Below are 18417 nucleotides of genomic sequence, written 5' to 3'. Positions count from 1 at the left end.
ATCTGCTAGAAACATTCAGCCCTGAATGTGGGAAAACTTTCAGAAGAGTCCATTCAAAGCTTTAAAAAAGGAAGGCAAAGAATAACGGCCCGCCTAGGCTTCGTACCCAGAAAGAAACTTTGAAAATGAGGGATCCACAAGAAGTAGATTAGAATTTCAACTTTTTTCCAATAGAAGAAGCCGGCTTAAGGCCAGCAAGCAATAGCTCCGCCCTCCTCCCCAAATAACAGGTTAGAAGTGGAAAAGGCTGCGCGGGGCAAGCCTCAGCCGCGCTCGCAGCCAGCACGCCTACCCCACCTCGCAGGCGGCGACTCCCACAAGGACTCCTATTCCCCTGCAAGGCGAGTCTAGCATCACGTCTCCCCGAGGGACTACAGGTAGATCCCATCAAGGCACCGACCCTCTCAGCAGAGGCTGAGCCTCAAAACGTTCGGCCCCTTCCACTCATGGGCTCCAATAACTTTAAAGTGGTACACGAGGTGAAAAATATACAAGAAAGGTTTATTCCACCAACAGCCAAGAGCCAAGTGAGCCCAAAGGCTGCCCTTCAGCCCGCGGGCTCTACGTGCCCGGTTCGAGCCGCGTACAGCCGGGATCGGCTTGTTCCCCAGGGGCAGTCGAGCCTCAGGCTGAACGGGGTGGGGACACCTCCCAACCTGGGAAACCGGTTCCCGGAGAGACCGAAGCCGGGGCAGGCGGGGGCAGCCCGAGGACTTCCAGCTGGGTGAGGGCAAGCAGCAAGGTACCCCCCTCCGCCCCCAACCCGCAGCTCCGGGCGCAGCGGTGGCCCACGAGGCTCATGTCCACACAAGGGAGGTTCAGGGGCCAGAACGCGCTTTTTCTCCACGTTACGGAAACGGAACCTCGGGAGGTGGAGACCCAAGGCCCTCACAGATCCGCAACTGCCCGCTTATCCCACACAAGGAGGTATCCCAACTACAAGTATAGTCCGCCCTCCTGATCGCGCACGTGGAAAACCAGGGCATTTCGGGCACGTGTACCCCACACTCACCCACTCGATCCCCTAACTCCTGGCCAATGCCTTACTTAAAAGCAACCATCGAGGAACTTTAAACAAACAAAACTAAACTGGGGGAAAAACCTAAACAGGAGCCCTCAGTATGCCAGGAGGCCTCTAGTGTACCCCCACAAGACCACATCTACGCACGCACACACACACACGCCTCCATCCCGTGCCTTACTTAAAACAATAGCCTGCCCGTTTTGTCAAACAGAAATGAGGAAACCAAAGTCTCTAAAGAGGGGGGGTATCTCCAACCTCGGGAGCTGTCTGGGGGAGCAGAGTAGGGACCCTCGGCCACGGAGGCCAGGTCTACACAGTCAAACATCTGTGTTACCCCAGCTCCTGCCTATACTGGAGACAGCGATTACCACGTTTGGCCAGCCAGAAAATTAGATATGGAAGCGGGAGGAGGGGAAGTTCGCGTCTGGGACCCTCTGTGGCCAGCACACAGAAGCCAGCTCTTCTCCGCACACACAGGGTCGTCGGCTCCATGGCAGTTGACTGCCACGTAGTCAAAAAGAAAAATGTAAAAATCCGGAAGGGGGGAGAAGACTCTCTCCTTCAGTCGGGGACCTGCCCGGAGACCCCTGCGAACACCCCCGCAGCTCCCCTGGGGCCCAGACCCGCTGCCCAAGTCGCCGGGCCTCAGTCCCCCGCGGGAGCGGTCCCCACACTCACCTCGTCGTCGTGGTGCTGGCAGAAGCCGAGGCGCTCCGGGAAGACGGAGAGGAGGGAGAAGGGAGCGCCTGGGAAGGGCGGCCCGAGCCCGAGCTGTTGCGCCGCCGCCGCAGCAGCGGCTGCAGCGGGACCTGGCGGGCCGCGTTCGATGTAGTGGTCCTTGGTGAGGCGCACGCGCTGGTGCGCGCGGACGCAGTTGTCGCACAGGTGCTCCTGGCAGTCGAGGCAACGCGACGAGGCCGCGTTGCCCTCGTCGCAGGAGCTGCAGCCATGGGGCCGGCGCAGCAGCAGCGCCGACGGGGAGCCTGCGGGGCCGCCAGGCGCCGAGCGCGGCGGCGCAGGCGGCGGCGGCGCGGGAGGGAGCGGCGGCGGCGGCGCCGAGGCGGCCGCGCGCGGGTGCGCGTGGTGCCGATGGTTGCTGCCGTGGCCGCCCGCGCCCGCTGCGGCGCCGGCCCGCCCGTTCTTCGGCGGCGGCTCGTCGGCCGTGGCCACCACGGCGTCGAGCAGGTTGCTGAGCAGGAAGGCGGACGAGGGCAGTGCGTCCATGCCCGCCGCCTCGGCCAGAACGACCTTCTGGTCGCACACGGGGCAGCGCAGCTTGAGCGGCTCTCCCGGCGCGCCGCCGCCGCCGCCCGCCGCCGGCAGCCGGTGCGCCTCGAGGCACGGGCGGCAGAAGGCGTGCAGGCAGGGCAGGACGTGCAGGCGGCGCGCCGCGGCCCCAGGGCCCCCGCCGCCGCCCCCCGACGACGTGGACGTCTGCGAGGATGACGACGACGCCGACGAGTTGGAGGAGAGCGGCGCCGGCGAGCCGCACATCTCCTTGCACAGCAGGCAGATCTGGAAGTCGGTCTCAGGGAACGAAGCCATTTGCAACCAGGCCCGGAGGAGGGAGGAGACCAGAGAGGAAGAGGAGGAGGAGAGCGCCGACGAGGTGGGTGGGGGAGCCGCCGACTCACTCAGAAAAAAGGCATCGATTAGGCCTACGCACGGGAGCCGGCACCAGAGCGGCGCGGCCGGCTCGGCCTCGCCGCGTCCGGCCCGCGCGCTGCCACCCGCGACGCAGCGGGCATTAAATGCCACTTTCCAGAGGCGACAAGGATTTCTCCCGGAGGAGGACGCGGGAGCCGTGCGCCTTCCGAGGCGGGAGCGCCGGAACAAGTCCCGACACGCGAGGGGCGAGCGGGGGCAGGGAGGTCAGAGGACTCCTGGAGCAGCTGCAGCTTAGCTTCTCGCCAGCCGAGGGGAATTGTCCCCCACCCCCAAGTTAAGTCCGCTGTGCAATCCCAGTCCCGGCTTGAGAGGCAGAATTTGGTTCGACGAGTATATCGTGCGTGGGCTTTTCTTTAAATGGATTTAGTCTCTTCTTGGGACAGGAAGGCTCCCCAAACTAGTAAAGGCGGGAGCGGCGCGACGCCGAGCCCGTGTCCCCCCGCGCGATGCCAGCCGCCCCACCGCATGACGCGGCGGCCAGGGGCTCCTGGGTGGCCCGGCGTGCTGCGCTCCGGGCTTGCGCACGGCCGGGCGCGGCCTCTCTGCAAGGGCGGTGAGCCCCGCCGCAGCTGCAGATAGTGGGGCCCGCCGCGGCCGCACGCGGGTAGTACGCACGCGCGCCCCACGCGCCTGGAGTCTCCCGCGCGCCCGCCGAGCCCCGCGGAGCTGCCGGCGCTTAACACGCACGCGCGCCCCACGCGGCCCGGGGCCCTCTTGCCCCGGCCTTGTAGGGCCTGGGCGCCTCCCACGCGCTCCTTCTCCTCCGGTTTAGCCGCGCCGCTGCGCGGGGCCGCAGGTCCCCGAGGGCCGTCGTGAATTATTCATCGGCAGGAAGATATTAGATGTACCCGCTGCCTGCTCCGCGCGAGCCGTCGTGCAATGCTATCCGAGCTCTGCGCGCGCCCCGCGCCCCTCCTCCTCCTCGCGTCCGTCCTCTCTGAAACCTTGGCAGCGAAGGGGGATCACATTTCCTTTGTCATCGGGCCATTTCGCCCTCGCCTTGGTCCCCCCCTCCGATCCCGAGCCGCGAGGACGGAACCACCACCGAGGCGCGCCGGAATCAGTGGAACCGGCAACGGCCCAGCGCGGTGAGATCAGGAGCCGCGTGGTCAACGCCGCCGGCCCGCGCCCGCGTCATCTTCTTTCTGAAAACGAGTCGCCGAGAGAGACGGGTGGCCCCGGCAGCGTTGCGCCTACCGGGCTTGGCTCGCGCTGTGCGCCCTGACCGCCTGGGGCTTTGAACAACTCCGCAATTCGGGCTGCGTGCGTGCACGCGCGCGCGTCCCCCCTTTCTCAGCTTTGCCGCCTCTTCCTCCTCCTTCTCCTCCTCCTCCTCTCAGTACATTGGTTATTGGGACTGATCGGAATTCGGAATCCTTTTAATCTCCAAAGGAGCAAACTCACTTCCGCCCGAGTGCTGGGAGGGGGCTGGGGGAGGGGACACAGAGGAGGGGGTTCCAGGCAAACAGGAAACATTAGCCCTCTCTGCACGGCTCGCTTTTGTGTGCTCCCTCCCTCCTCCTTCCAACCTCCTCCCTTCTCCTGGCAGCTGGGGAGATGAACGCCCCCGGGCTTCAGTGTGACGACCTTTGAAACCCTCTGAGCGCGGAGTGGAGAGCGACTCTTCCGTTTATTTAAAAAAGAAAAGATTTCATTCTGAATCTGCAGAGGCTGATATCCACTGCCCGTGAGATCTCACCCCCACCCCCGCCCCAGACACCGGTTTCTTTCTCTTTTTTTCGTTTTCTTAAGGACTCTGCATATCTGTGATCAACAGCTAAACATCAACGCAGTTTGGAATTAAACGAATCTGAATTTCGACCTGCTGGGGGCCAGTTTCTTTTGGCGTTTTACTGGGGGGGTGGAGATAGGGGGCAGAGGGCAGCTGTTCGGGGGAGGTCCCGGGTGATGGCCCCGCGGCCATCTGGGTGCTACCCGAGGCTGCCTGGGCGGTTCTGGTTAGAGGAACTCGCTGGGCCCTGGAGAGAGACTGACTTGGTAGAGTGGAGAGGGCCAAATAGCAGGATTTAGAGGGTATATAGTGAGGCCATCGGGTGGACCGATTGTCCCAGTCTTAACAGCATCAAGCTGTGAATGACAGCTTGGCTCCCACTTCTGCAAACAACCTGGATGAATCTCAAAAACATCATGTTAGAAGAAAGGAACCAAACACAAAGTTCAAACTGTGATTCTATATACGGAAAATTCTAGAACAGGCATAACTAAGCTTTGAGATAGGAAAAGAACCCTCGAGGGTGAGAGAGTAGTGACTGGGAAAGGGGATAGGAGAGAACCTTCTGGGGAAATGAAAGGGTATTTGTGTGTACATTTGTCAAAACTTCTAGATATGCCATTTAAGATCTGGCATTTAAAACTGGCTGTAAACTAAGTTCAAAAAATAATAACTTGGTGCCCAAGCTAAACATCCATGCTTGTATCATAAATGTGAAATATAAAAGAAAAAAACTACATACACATTTGCAGCTCACCAGATTTCACAGAGATTTGCAGGGAACTCTTAACATGCTGAAGGCCCCATGCTGCAGAAACACCACCCTAGTGGGACAAAGCCATCATGGGGCCTGGTGCTGCCTTGAGATGGGAAGAACTCTAGGACAAGCCGGCAGACCTAGTCTGCTGCTGCTGTCTCCTTGGCACCTGGAGCAAATCTGAACTGAGTGAACATTCACCCAAATGTGGGAGGAGTGCAAAAATTATTATGGAATAAACCCAGAACGTATCAGTTATATCTCAATAAAATGGGGCGGCGGGTGGGGGACAGATTTCCTTCTTTGACCAATGAAAGAGAAGTTAACATTTTATGCTTTGAATATTAGAAATAACATTGTGTATCAGCTACACTCCAATATAAAAATTTAATACATATTAGGAGTTTTTCATGCCAACACAAGTTTCTTCCAGTTTGAGACCTGTGAATAAGTGTGTGCATGCTGGCACATGAATTTTCCTACAGAATTTTGTACCACGCTGGCCTTGCTTCAACAGAGGTGTGGATGTATTCTGTGGTTTTTGTTTCTTTTCCTTTCTTTGATTGTTTTTAATTTCTTTTTTTTTTTTTTTTAACAAAAACAAGAGGAAAACAGATGGGGGAAGAGAATTGCCAGAAGGAAGATGGCCCCAGAGGGTCAGAAAAGGGATGGGCCAGACCTGCTGTCTCCCTCTTGGTTGGCCCCACCCACCAGCATCTAAAAAGGTTTTAAAAAAAAAAAGATGACCAGAGAGGGGGAGGGGAGAATTAGCAGCTCTTCTGGTCCTATGACTCTAAATATCTTGCAAGTGGATGGCAGAGATGGAAAGTCAGCTGAGACATCTCCGAGGAGCAGGAAGACTGTAACTCCAGAAAGAGGAATCAAACTCCACAGCAGAGGGTGGGTTAGTTTCCTGGGGACAATTGCTCAGAATAAGGCAAAAAGAAAGAGAAGGAGGAAAAAGACGTCGATTTCTCTTCATGAAGTAGCTTCCCTTTCTTTCCTTTCCTGAATTGACAGGACATTGCCAGGAAGCAGGGCTGCAGTGTAAATTGTTAAATTAGCACTTATCTAATTTCCATTAAGACTTAATTCACCATACCTTGGGAAAGAGGAAAATTTTTAAAGCAACTCATTCAATCCCAATTGTAGAGAAATAAAGTTACGATTTTTTTAAATATGGTGTAGTGAGAAGACCAAATTAGGAAGAGATTTTAATAAGGCTGTAGCTTATCCATGAGAGGAACGGGAGCTGTATATCCAGATGAAAGGTCAAAGACAGTCCCCTGCTATAAACTAGTATTAAATTTTTCATTGCCATCCTAGCTAATAAACACCCTTTCTTAGCAAGAGAGGAACAAGCAGCCGTCCAGTTTTGCCTAAATTAGAAAGGGAATACGTAAACATCTTTCTGAAACCTGAAAATCAATCATTCGTATTTTAATAAGGAACTACTTTAAAAAAAAAAAAAAAGCCCTAAAATTATGTAGGCAGTAAATTTGCAGTCTTTCTCAAATTCATCTGTAACCATATTTTCTTTTCAAAGAGGACACTGGCCTCTTCCGTTCTCTCAGGCCTGGGCTTGGGGTTCTACCACATTTCCATCCATCAGAGCGACTACATTTTTTTTTTAATCTGATCCTTTCATTAAATATTTGATATACCAGCTTGTTTTGATGTAAAATTGCATCTTTCACCATCATCCTTGGTACATTCACATAATTTTAAAATACATGAATCACTAGAATATTCTTTTTGAATATTAAAAAAAAAACACTTTATATCATAATAACTCTTTTAAACCACTAGGAGCAGGGGAAGTGTTACCAGCCAAAGAGACTACCCTTGAATCCTTGTCTGTATCCTGTCAGTTGAAGGGGAATGGAGTTCAACACACCTGGCGAACTCTTAACTCTGCCCTGACTCTGGCCTTGGAGTTATTATAATGAGGAGGGCATGGCAACCCACTCCAGTATTCTTACCTGGAGCATCCCCACGGACTGAGGAGCCTGGTGGGCTATGAGTCCATAGGGTCTCCAAGAGTGACTGAAGTGGCTTAGCACGTGTCAGCTGCTTTTAACAGCCCAGAGTCCAGAATAGCAACAAGTTAGAGAATATATAAGCTCTAGTCACCTAGACCTTTATAGACTACAGTAAAGAAGCTTGAAAAGTCAATATCCAGCTTGCATGGTTAAAAGTACTCCAGGGCTCAGTCAGGCTTCTCTCCCAGCTCAGCACTCTGTGATCTTAGGCAAGTTACTTAATCTCTCTGTGCCTCTGATTCCTCATGCTTATAGCAGGACTGGGCCAAGTACTTAGCCTATCAGGGTTAAATGAGCCGCTAAATGTACAGTGCTTAATATAATACCAAATACATATAAGTGTTCAAGCACACAGTTAAATATTACCTTTTTGTTTTCATTTTGTTTATTCAGTGGAGGGGTTTACAAACTGCCTGCCTACCCCTTAACTTTGTCACCCTCCCCTGGATCTCAGCATTTCAGATCACCAATGATGCCCTTCTTCCCCTCCATAATAGAGAGATGTGGTCTTGCCTCCTGTCACTCACAGCTCAAGACCCCGCAGTAGCTGCGTGTGGCCCACCAGGTTTAAGCGTAGGTCTCACCTTATGTTTTATGAAATGAAATGTGTGTCTTTCATAGTCGGGGGGCAGAAACTATAAAAGTTGTCTTTTAAATAAACAGCAGAAAATCAAAAGACACATAAATCAATACATACTGTTAAGCCTGACCGGCCTCTTATTCCAGAGTCTCCAATTTTGTAGCTGAAAGGGCTCCCTTTTACCTAAAGAAGTCAGACTGCTCACCCTGATGGCCAAGGACCTCTCTGTTGTTTAGTCACTAAGTCATGTCCCACTCTTTTACAACCCCACGGACTGTAAGCCGGCCAGGCTCCTCTGTCCATGGGATTTCCCAGGCAAGGATACTGGAGTGGGTTGCCATTTCCTTCTCCAGGGGATCTTCCTGACCCAGGGATCCAATCCGAGTCTCCTGTGTTGGCAGGCACATTCTTTACCACTGAGCCACTAGGGAAGCCTAAGGACGTCTCTGCCCTGTCTCAAATCTCCCTTTCTGTACGTCTTCCACACAAGCACTTCCCACTACCCATAGATACCCAACTCATCTGCTTAGCACCCAGTAAGTCTTCAGCCTGGCCAGACCGTTCCAACTCAAGGCTTTCCCTGAGAGGTGGGGTCTATTGCCCCTCCCCTAGAGTCTGGGCTGGCGCCTGGCTGCTTCAGCCAGTACAGAGTATGGCAGAAGGGATGCTCTGCCTGTTCCGGCCCCGTCTCTGAAAGACCTGACGGCTTCCACCTTGGTCTCCATAGTGGCTCAGGGTACAGGAAGTCAAGAGGGAAGTCAAGAGGGACCCACATGGAGGGTCCCTGAATCAGCATGGACAGAGAGAGGGGGCCGTTTGAGCCCAGCCTCCCTGCCGTCCCCGCCAGGCGCCAGGCAAGTGGCGGAAGCCATATGGATCGCCTAGACCATCCCAGTCTGAATACCACCCAGTTGGTGCCACAGGGCTTCTCTCCACTGAGCCGATCTGAATTCCAGATTTACAAAATTGTGAAATATAATAATGTGGTTGTTGTAAGCCACTAAATTTGGGGGTCATTTGTTACACAGCAGGAGACGAATGGACACTGCCTTCCCCTCCTGCCCCACATTTTCTGCCAGATTAACATCCCTAAGTTTCTTTCTTCCTTCCTCTTGCCCTGCCTCCTTCCCTTCCCTCCTTTCTTTCTTTCTTCCTCCTTTCCTTCCTCTCTCTCTCTTTCTTTCTTTCAAAACAGCTTTACACAGCTTTTTTTTTTCAAACAGCTTTAGGGAATTCCCTGGAACTCTAGTGGTTTGCTGCCGAGGGCCCAGCCTCTCTCCCTGGTCAGGGAACTAAGATCCCACAAGCTGCATGACCAAAAAATAAATAAAACAGTTTAATTGAGGTATAATTGACATACAGTAAATTAACTACACACTTTTAAAAGTACACAGTTTGGTAAGTTTGGATATATGGATGTCACCACAGCAAGAGAACAAATGTATCTCACTCCCCGAAGTTTTTCTTGGACCCTTTGATAAACCCACCATGTAACCTCTCCCCAGGCTATCACCCATTGCTTTCTATAACTATAGGTTGGTTTGCATTTTCTAGAGTTTTATGTACATGGAACCCTATAATACATGTTCTTTTGTATAATTTGTACTTTTCTTGGGGGTATGGAGCTCTGGCTTCTTTAACTCAGCATAATTACTTTGCTATTTGTTTTTAATTTTTATTGGAGTATAGTTGATTTACAATATTGTGTTAGTTTCAGGTGTACAGAAAAGTGATTTCATTATACATGTACATATCTCCACTCTTTTTGAGATTCTTTTCCCATAGAGGTCATTACAGAGTATTGAGTAGAGGTCCCTGTACTATACAGTAGGTCCTTATCAGCTATCTATTATATATATAGAAGTGTGTATGTGTCATTCCCAATCTTCCGATTTATGTGCATATTTACTTTGTGATTAATTCATAATGATGTGTGGATAGGTACTGCCTTTCTTCTCAGTAATACTATTGCTGAGTAATATTCCATGGTATGGATGCTCTGCAATTTGCTGACTTACCAGTTTGCTTGGTTTATGGGTCATTTTGTTTTATGGGTCATTTGGGTTTGTTTTCAAGCTTTGGCCATTACAAATAAGATTGCTATAAATATTCATACACAAATCTTTCTTTGGACTAGTATCTATTTTCTCTTGGAAAAATACATGTGTGTGGGATGGCTGGATCACATGGCAGGTGTGTATTAACTTTTCAAGGAACCACAAAGTGGTTTTAAATAGTGCTTGTACCATTTTACATTTCTACCCACAGAATGTGAGTTCAGTCTCGTCCACATCCTCACCAAGCTTTGTACAGTCAGTTACGTGTTTTGTTTCATTTTAGCCATTCTTATAGGTGAATGGCAGAGAAGGCAATGGCACCCCACTCCAGTACTCTTGCCTGGAGAATCCCATGGACGGAGGAGCCTGGTAGGCTGCAGTCCACGGGGTCGCTAAGAGTCGGGCACAACTGAGCGACTTCACTTTCACTTTTCACTTTCATGCATTGGAGGAGGAAATGGCAACCCACTCCAGTGTTCTTGCCTGGAGAATCCCAGGGACGGGGGAGCCTGGTGGGCTGCCGTCTCTGGGGTCGAACAGAGTCGGACACAACTGAAGCGACTTAGCAGCATAGGTGAATGGTGGTAGCTCTCTGTGGCTTTAATTTGTGTTTCCCTGATGTCTAATGATATTGAGCCTTTTTTCATGTGTTTTATTTAAAAATCATAGATCTTCTTTAGTGCAGTGTCTGTTTACAGCTTTTGCTTTTTAAAAATTGGGTTTTTTGCTTCCTTATTAATTCAGAGTTCTTCATGCATTTTGGCTATGAATCCTTTATCAGATACATGCTTTGCAGAGATTTTTCTCCCAGTCTGTGTCTTCATTCTCTTTTGAATGAATTTTACATTTTAATGAAGCTCAATTTATCTGTTTTTTTTTTTTAAGTTTTCACAACAAAATTTATTAGAAAAGTGGTTTTGAAAAGTCTAGCATCCGATGAGAACTACTGTAGACAACATTACCGCTGGGAATGTTTCCCAAAATGTCATTGTCAAGTCACACAATGGAGCTATTAAATCTTACACACTCACCAAAGAAATAGTGCATTGGATATACAGAGCCAAAAAAGAGAACCTCATGGATTAAAGTTTTAAATGTTTATCACATACATTAAGACATGGCTTATTTCAGTCCAGTCCAAAATGAGGACTTCCCTGGTGGTCCAATGGCTAACAGTCTGTACTCGAAACGCAGGGGGCTCAGGTTCAATCCCTGGTCAGGAACTAGATCCCACATGCTGCAAGTAATAGTTCACACGCCGCAACTAAAGATCCCACAGGCTGCAGTGAAGATCCAAGATCCCAAGTGCAGCAATAAGACCCGATGCAGCCAAATAAATATTTTTTAAAAATCAGAACATGCATTAAAAAATTTAATGTAGTGCAAATGCAATCAAACCAAAAGTTTAATTCAATCAAAAGTGCTCTCCTACATAAGTGTGAATCATAGCAAGGAAGAAAAATTTTAAATCACACGATTCGAAAAAATATCTGTATGATATTTATCTGTAAATAAATATAAACTACAGAACAAGAGAAGTCTTACATTATACATTCTGTCAAACTGTAAATGGTATATTGAAATGAGGTCCATAAGAGAAACAGGGGCTCCTGCTTTGTTGCATGACACTTAAACTTCTAGAAATCTGAAAGATGTCATTTTCCATAATCTTCAGAGAGTATGGGTTTTATATATGGAGAATTCTCTTTAGATGTCAACTATCAAATATTGAAGCAGAGGAAGAATCTTTTTTGTTAACCACAGATAGTGTTGCAGAAAACAAAAGGAGTTTTTTTTTTTTTCTAATTTACCATTTTAATCACTTTAAAAAATATATATGTACTTTATTTGGCTGCGCTGGGTCTTGGTTGCAGCTTGTTGAATCTAGTTCCCTGACCAGCGATGGAACCCAGGCCCCCTGCCTGCCTTGGGAGTCTTAGCCACTGGGCCACCAGAGAAGTTCCTCAAAAAGAGTTTTAAAGAATAAAGACCTCTAGCAGACAAGTCCTAACATTAAAGATACAAAGGGTTAAAACCCTAGAATAAGAACACATCAGAAGAAACTTGTCACTGAGGACTTTAAGGCTGCAAAATATACAGACAAAACAGACAAAATTGTCCGCTGATATATGGACCAAGACCTCTGCTAATTTTTGACATTTGCATATTCATGTTACAACATCAACTTTGGCAGAATCACTACTACTAAACCTAGAGCACTTCTGGCCCAACGGTTCCCTCACAGTGGCCAGTGCACAGAATTCTCTGAAGACATTGCATAAACTAGAACGTCAAGGTCAGACACCCAAAGACCAGCGCTTGAATTTAGTAGTAAAAGGTGAAGCATCTAGGACCATGTCAATTTATTCTTTTAGGGATTGTGAATTTTTTACTGTATGTAAAAATCTTTCTCTACACCTTGTTTCCCTTTTCTATAAAATTGGGATAAAATATCTGCTAGTAAATTGGGAATTGGTATTAACAGATATGTACAACTTTATATAAAATAAATAAACAAGGAGAATTCCCTGGCAGTCCAGTGGTTAAGACTCCATGCTTCCAATGTAAAAAGTGTGAGTTCAGTCCCTGGTCGGGAAACTAAGATCCCACATGCCTCGTGGCCAAAACTAAAAATAATAAAACAGATAAACAGCAAGGTCCTACTATATAGTACAGAGACTTATATTCAGTATCTTGTAAGTAAGTAAGTGTTAGTCGCTCAGTCGTGCCCAACTTTTTGCAACCCCATGGACTGCAGACCACCAGGCTCCTCTGTCCATGACATTTTCCAGGCAAGAATACTGGAATGGGTTGCCATTTCCTTCTCCAGGGGATCTTCTCAACACAGGGATTGAACCCAGGTCTCCTGCACTGCAGGCAGATTCTTTACCGACTGAGCTACAAGGGAAGCCCCCCTCAATATCTTGTAATAACCTGTAATGGAAAAGTCTGAAAAAGACTATATATGTGTGAATCACTTTGCTGTACACCTAATAGTTTTAGGTTGTGTTCCAAATCCTGAAAGATGATGCTGTGAAAGTGCTGCACTCAATATGCCAGCAAATTTGGAAAACTCAGCAGTGGCCACAGGACTGGAAAAGGTCAGTTTTCATTCCAATCCCAAAGAAAGGCAATGCCAAAGAATGCTCAAACTACCACACAATTGCACTCATCTCACATGCTAGTAAAGTAATGCTCAAAATTCTCCAAGCCAGGCTTCAGCAATATGTGAACCGTGAACTTCCTGATCTTCAAGCTGGTTTTAGAAAAGGAAGAGGAACCAGAGATCAAATTGCCAACATCCGCTGGATGATGGAAAAAGCAAGAGAGTTCCAGAAAAACATCTATTTCTGCGTTATTGACTATGCCAAAGCCTTTGACTGTGTGGGTCACAATAAACTGTGGAAAATTCTTCAAGAGATGGGAATACCAGACCACCTGATCTGCCTCTTGAGAAATTTGTATGCAGGTCAGGAAGCAACAGTTAGAACTGGACATGCAACAACAGACTGGTTCCAAATAGGAAAAGGAGTACGTCAAGGCTGTATATTGTCACTCTGCTTATTTAACTTATACGCAGAGTACATCATGAGAAACGCTGGACTGGAAGAAACACAAGCTGGAATCAAGATTGCCGGGAGAAATATCAATAACCTCAGATATGCAGATGACACCACCCTTATGGCAGAAAATGAAGAGGAACCAAAAAGCCTCTTGATGAAGGTGAAAGTGGACAGTGAAAAAGTTGGCTTAAAGCTCAACATTCAGAAAACGAAGATCATGGCATCCGGTCCCATCACTTCATGGCAAATAGATGGGGAAAACAGTGTCAGACTTTATTTTTCTGGGCTCCAAAATCACTGCCGATGGTGACTGCAGCCATGAAATTAAAAGACGCTTACTCCTTGGAAGGAAAGTTATGACCAACCTAGATAGCATATTAAAAAGCAGAAACATTACTTTGCCAACAAAGGTTCGTCTAGTCAAGGCTATGGTTTTTCCTGTGGTCATGTATGGATGTGAGAGTTGGACTGTGAAGAAGGCTGAGCGCCGAAGAATTGATGTTTTGAACTGTGTTGTTGGAGAAGACTCTTGAGAGTCCCTTGGACTGCACGGAGATCCAACCAGTCCATTCTGAAGGAGATCAGCTCTGGGATTTCTTTGAAGGGAATGATGCTAAAGCTGCAACTCCAGTACTTTGGCCACCTCATGCGAAGAGTTGACTCATTGGAAAAGACTCTGATGCTGGGAGGGATTGGGGGCAGGAGGAGAAGGGAATGACAGAGGATGAGATGGCTGGATGGCATCACTGACTCACATCACATAGACGTGAGTCTGAGTGAACTCCAGGAGTTGGTGATGGACAGGGAGGCCTGGCGTGCTGCGATTCATGGGGTGGCAAAGAGTCGGACACGACTGAGCGACTGATCTGATCTGAACTAGGACACAAGGTTGTAACAAGACTTTGCTCAATGGGGCACTCATCTTGAAAACCCTGAGCTACCATAATAAAGGGGCCATGTGGAGAGGTTCTGAACATTTATAATGATGGATGGAGAGATGGACAGGTAGAGAAATGATAGATTATTAGATCGATTATGATGGATGAATAGATTTCCAGGGAGCCCCAACTATTCATGGCTTCCCAGCTATGAAGTTAGATATATGTGTGAAGTCATCTCTAGATGATTCTAGTCTCAAACCCTTAGAATCGCCCCAGCTGTTCAAATCTTCCCAGCTGAGATTTCAGGCACTGTGAAGCTGACACCAGCCAGCACCTCTGCTCTGTCTTGTCTGAATTCCAGACCCACACAACCTGTGAGCATAGTAAAATGGTGATTGTTTATGCAACTTCATTTCAGATCAGATCAGATCAGTCGCTCAGTCGTGTCCGACTCTTTGTGACCCCATGAATCACAGCACGCCAGGCCTCCCTGTCCATCACCAACTCCCAGAGTTCACTCAGACTCACGTCCATCGAGTCAGTGATGCCATCCAGCCATCTCATCCTCTGAGTCAACTCTTCACATGAGGTGGCCAAAGTACTGGAGTTTCAGCTTTAGCATCATTCCTTCCAAAGAAATCCCAGGGCTGATCTCCTTCAGAATGGACTGGTTGGATCTCCTTGCAGTCCAAGGGACTCTCAAGAGTCTTCTCCAACACCACACTTCAAAAGCATCAATTCTTCGGCGCTCAGCCTTCTTCACAGTCCAACTCTCACATCCATACATGACCACAGGAAAAACCATAGCCTTGACTAGACAGACCTTTGTTGGCAAAGTAATGTCTCTGCTTTTGAAAATGCTATCTAGGTTGGACATAACTTTCCTTCCAAGTAGTAAGCGTCTTTTAATTTCATGGCTGCAGTCACCATCTGCAGTGATTTTGGAGCCCAGAAAAATAAAGTCTGACACTGTTTCCACTGGTTCCCCATCTATTTGCCATGAAGTGATGGGACCGGATGCCATGATCTTCGTTTTCTGAATGTTGAGCTTTAAGCCAACTTTTTCACTCTCCACTTTCACTTTCATCAAGAGGCTTTTGAGTTCCTCTTCACTTTCTGCCATAGGAATGGTTTATAAGGCGGCAGGCAGGCAATGGATAACACGCATATACCATGATTACCATATGGAAAAATGTGCCTACTCAAGGTAATGAAATACACTGCAGTTTGAAAGTTGAGTTAGTAAGATGTGCTGATGGCTTGAATGAAAAAAGATAGCAATCAAGAGGTGGGAAAGGGGATGACTCCAAAGTTTTTTGCCTGAGTAGTTGGATACTTGGATACATTTCCCAGGTTACAGAATGTTGGGGAATTGAGTGAGTTTGGCTTGATCATGTTACTAAAAGGACTGTGCAACCTATGTGTAAGACAGAAAGCAATTCCCGGAGACGTCCTGGCTAGGCTACTTCTGGTCCTGTATGCCCTCAGATCTGTTCTCTGTCCAGCTCTGTTCTGAGAGTCAGAGGGCTGATAACTCCAGGTCCTGCTCCCAGGTTCCTGAGTCAGATTCTGGCTGGGTTTGGCCAATAGGAAGCCAGTAGTTGATTAGAGAGAGCTTCTCTGGTGACTTAGATGGTAAAGAATCTGCCTGCAATGCAGGAGACCGGGCTTCAATTCCTGGGTTGGGAAGATCCCATGGAGAAGGAAATGGCAACCTACTCCAGTATACTTGCCTGAGAAATCCCTTGAGCAGAAGAGCCTGGTGGGCTTCCGTCCATGGGGTCGCAGAGTCTGACACTCTGAGCGACTCACACACACTTTCCAGCTGGCTCTAGTGGGAAAGAATTCGCCTGCCAATGCAGAAGACACAAGAAACGCAGGTTCGATCCCTGGGTCAGGAAGACCCCCTGGAGAAGAGCATGGCCACCCACTCTAGTATTCTTTACTGGAAAATCCCATGGACAGAGGAGTCTGGCAGGTGATAGTCCATGGAGTCGCAAAGAGTGGGACACGGCTGGGCACAGCATACACACACACGGTTGATTAGAGAGCTAAAAGAAGAGAAAGTCCAGGACTTTGTCCACTTCTCTCTCTGCCTTGGGTAGCAGCTCTAGTCTCCAGCCATGGTTGCATCTCTTCCTGGTTCCATCTCCAGGCCTGCTGTGATTCTGGCTTCCAGCAGGGGACCCCTGGGTTCAGTACATCCATCCCCTCCTTTGGCCTTCCAGCCAGATGAAGTGGCCGTGGCTTCCAGCTGTAGCTCAGGGCAGCAGACCGGTACCTCCTGTCCTACTAGTTGGGACATTAGATTAGAAATTAAGTGCACAATGAATGTAGTGCTCTTGAATCAGCCTCAAACCAGCCCGTCAATTCTGGGTATGTGGAACAATGATCTTCCACAAAACCGGTGCTTGGTGCCAAAAAAGTTGGAGGCCATGGCTCTGCCTGACCTCTGGGTTCTATCTCCTGTCCAGCCGAACCTCTCCATTCAATTCTCTCTGTTATAAATATGTAAAGTCATTTGTTTTTCCGCCTTGCCCCTGACCATAGTAATCTAGGTTGAAGATTCAAGTGTACATGTGCAGGCTCAGGGGAGCAGCAGAGCAGCCCAGCCCCACCTGGGGCAGACTCCCAGGCTCCAAGGTGTTTACCAGACCTTCACCTTGGGATTTGCTCATTCCCGACCTCTGCACTTTTGTACCTGACATTCCCTCTGTCTGTGTGCAAAATGTGATATCTGTGCATCCAAGGCAACCCCCCCTCACCGGCTTTCAACCCCAGCTCAGAACCCGTGACCTCCTGTATGCCTGACACCAATGGCTCACCTGTCCAGCCCCCAGCCTGCGGCCTTGGCTCAATGAAAAACCACTTGCTGACCAATCTCTCAGTATTGCATCCTGTCTTCCACCTCTGTGCTTGGCAGACGGTCCCCTTTACTATTGCTCACAAGGTCCCTTTACTGGAAAACTCCTACTCAGCCTTCAAAACCTACTTCAAGTGCTCCACCTGGGGAGTAAGACATTTCTGGCAGGTTTCCTTCCACATTCCTGCTTCTGTCTTGTTTCCCGGCAAATCACGTTGCAGTCACTTTACACATCCCTCTCCCGTATGCAACTGCCAGCTCCTTGGAGGCAGAGCTAAGTCATCAGCTGGGGTCTGGGCTCCAGTGGCCTTCAGGAACTCTTGGTTGAACTCTAGACACATGGATGACCATGCATTTTCAGTGACTGCAGGCAGGTGACTTTGGTCTTCCCAGTCTGCTTAGAAATCTCTCTTAGGGGGATTCCTAATTCTTGTGCAGTTTGTTGGTACCTATTTTAGGGCAGGAGGAAACCAATAAATGTGTCATCAGACATGAACATTTTGTCTGTTTCCTTTAGTGCCATAAACTGTTCTTCCTTCTTCGTTCCTTCATTCCTTCCTGCCTCTTTCTTTCTTTCTTAGCTTTTTTTTTTTTTTTTGCCTGTGCCAAGTCTTAATTGTCACACTTAGGATCCTCGATCTTCACTGTAGCATGTGGGCTGTCTTAGTAGGGGCATGCAAACTCTTAGTTGAGGCATATGAGGTCTAGTTCCCTGACTAGGGATGGAACCTGGGCCCCCTGCATTGAGAGCACAGAGTCTTAGCCACTGGACCACCAGGGAAGTCCCCTTTCCTAGCTTTTATCTCTTCTTAATTTATCAGTTTTACTGATTTTTATTTTTTCTAACTTTGTATTTCAAAATCATTTTAGATGGAGAGAAAAATTACAATGACAATACAAAGAATTCCCACCTATCCTTCACCCAGGATCCCTAAAGATTAACCTTTTCCCCATATTCATGGTCACACCCTCTCTCTCTCTCCATATATACATGTGTATTATAATTATTTTAGTTAATGAATTCATTTTTGGCTAGGGATCCAAGTTCCCTGACCAGGGATCAAACCCGGGGCTCCTGCATTGAAAGTATAGAGTCCTAACCACTGGACCACTAGAGACGTCCCATACATGTGTATTATTATATACAGATAATATGTAGATAGCACATAATGTATGTGTATTGTGCATGTATATATGTTAAATGTGTACCTATATATAAAATACAGATAGATGTAAAATACCTATAGCTA

The 18417-nt window shown here is 48.4% G+C and overlaps 1 protein-coding gene across 1 annotated transcript in view; it reads right to left on the bottom strand.

Moving 5' to 3' along the window:
- The window catches only part of TRIM71 (tripartite motif containing 71), a 62133-nt gene extending 59266 nt beyond the window's left edge, over positions 1-2867 (bottom strand). Inside the window, exon 1 of the mRNA XM_086365680.1 lies at positions 1703-2867. Within this exon, the coding sequence (XP_086221806.1) occupies positions 1703-2569 (867 nt within the window). The 5' untranslated portion in view covers positions 2570-2867. The remainder of the gene's footprint in view (positions 1-1702) is intronic.
- Between the last annotated feature and the right edge of the window lie 15550 nt (positions 2868-18417).

Source organism: Bos grunniens, chromosome 22, assembly GCF_055505025.1.
Source record: "Bos grunniens cultivar Pamir isolate PY7600 chromosome 22, Bosgru_T2T1.0, whole genome shotgun sequence".
In the NCBI taxonomy this organism is placed as follows: domain Eukaryota; kingdom Metazoa; phylum Chordata; class Mammalia; order Artiodactyla; family Bovidae; genus Bos; species Bos grunniens.
Note: the sequence above shows the minus strand (reverse complement) of the source record. Positions and strands in the feature narration are given on the sequence as shown.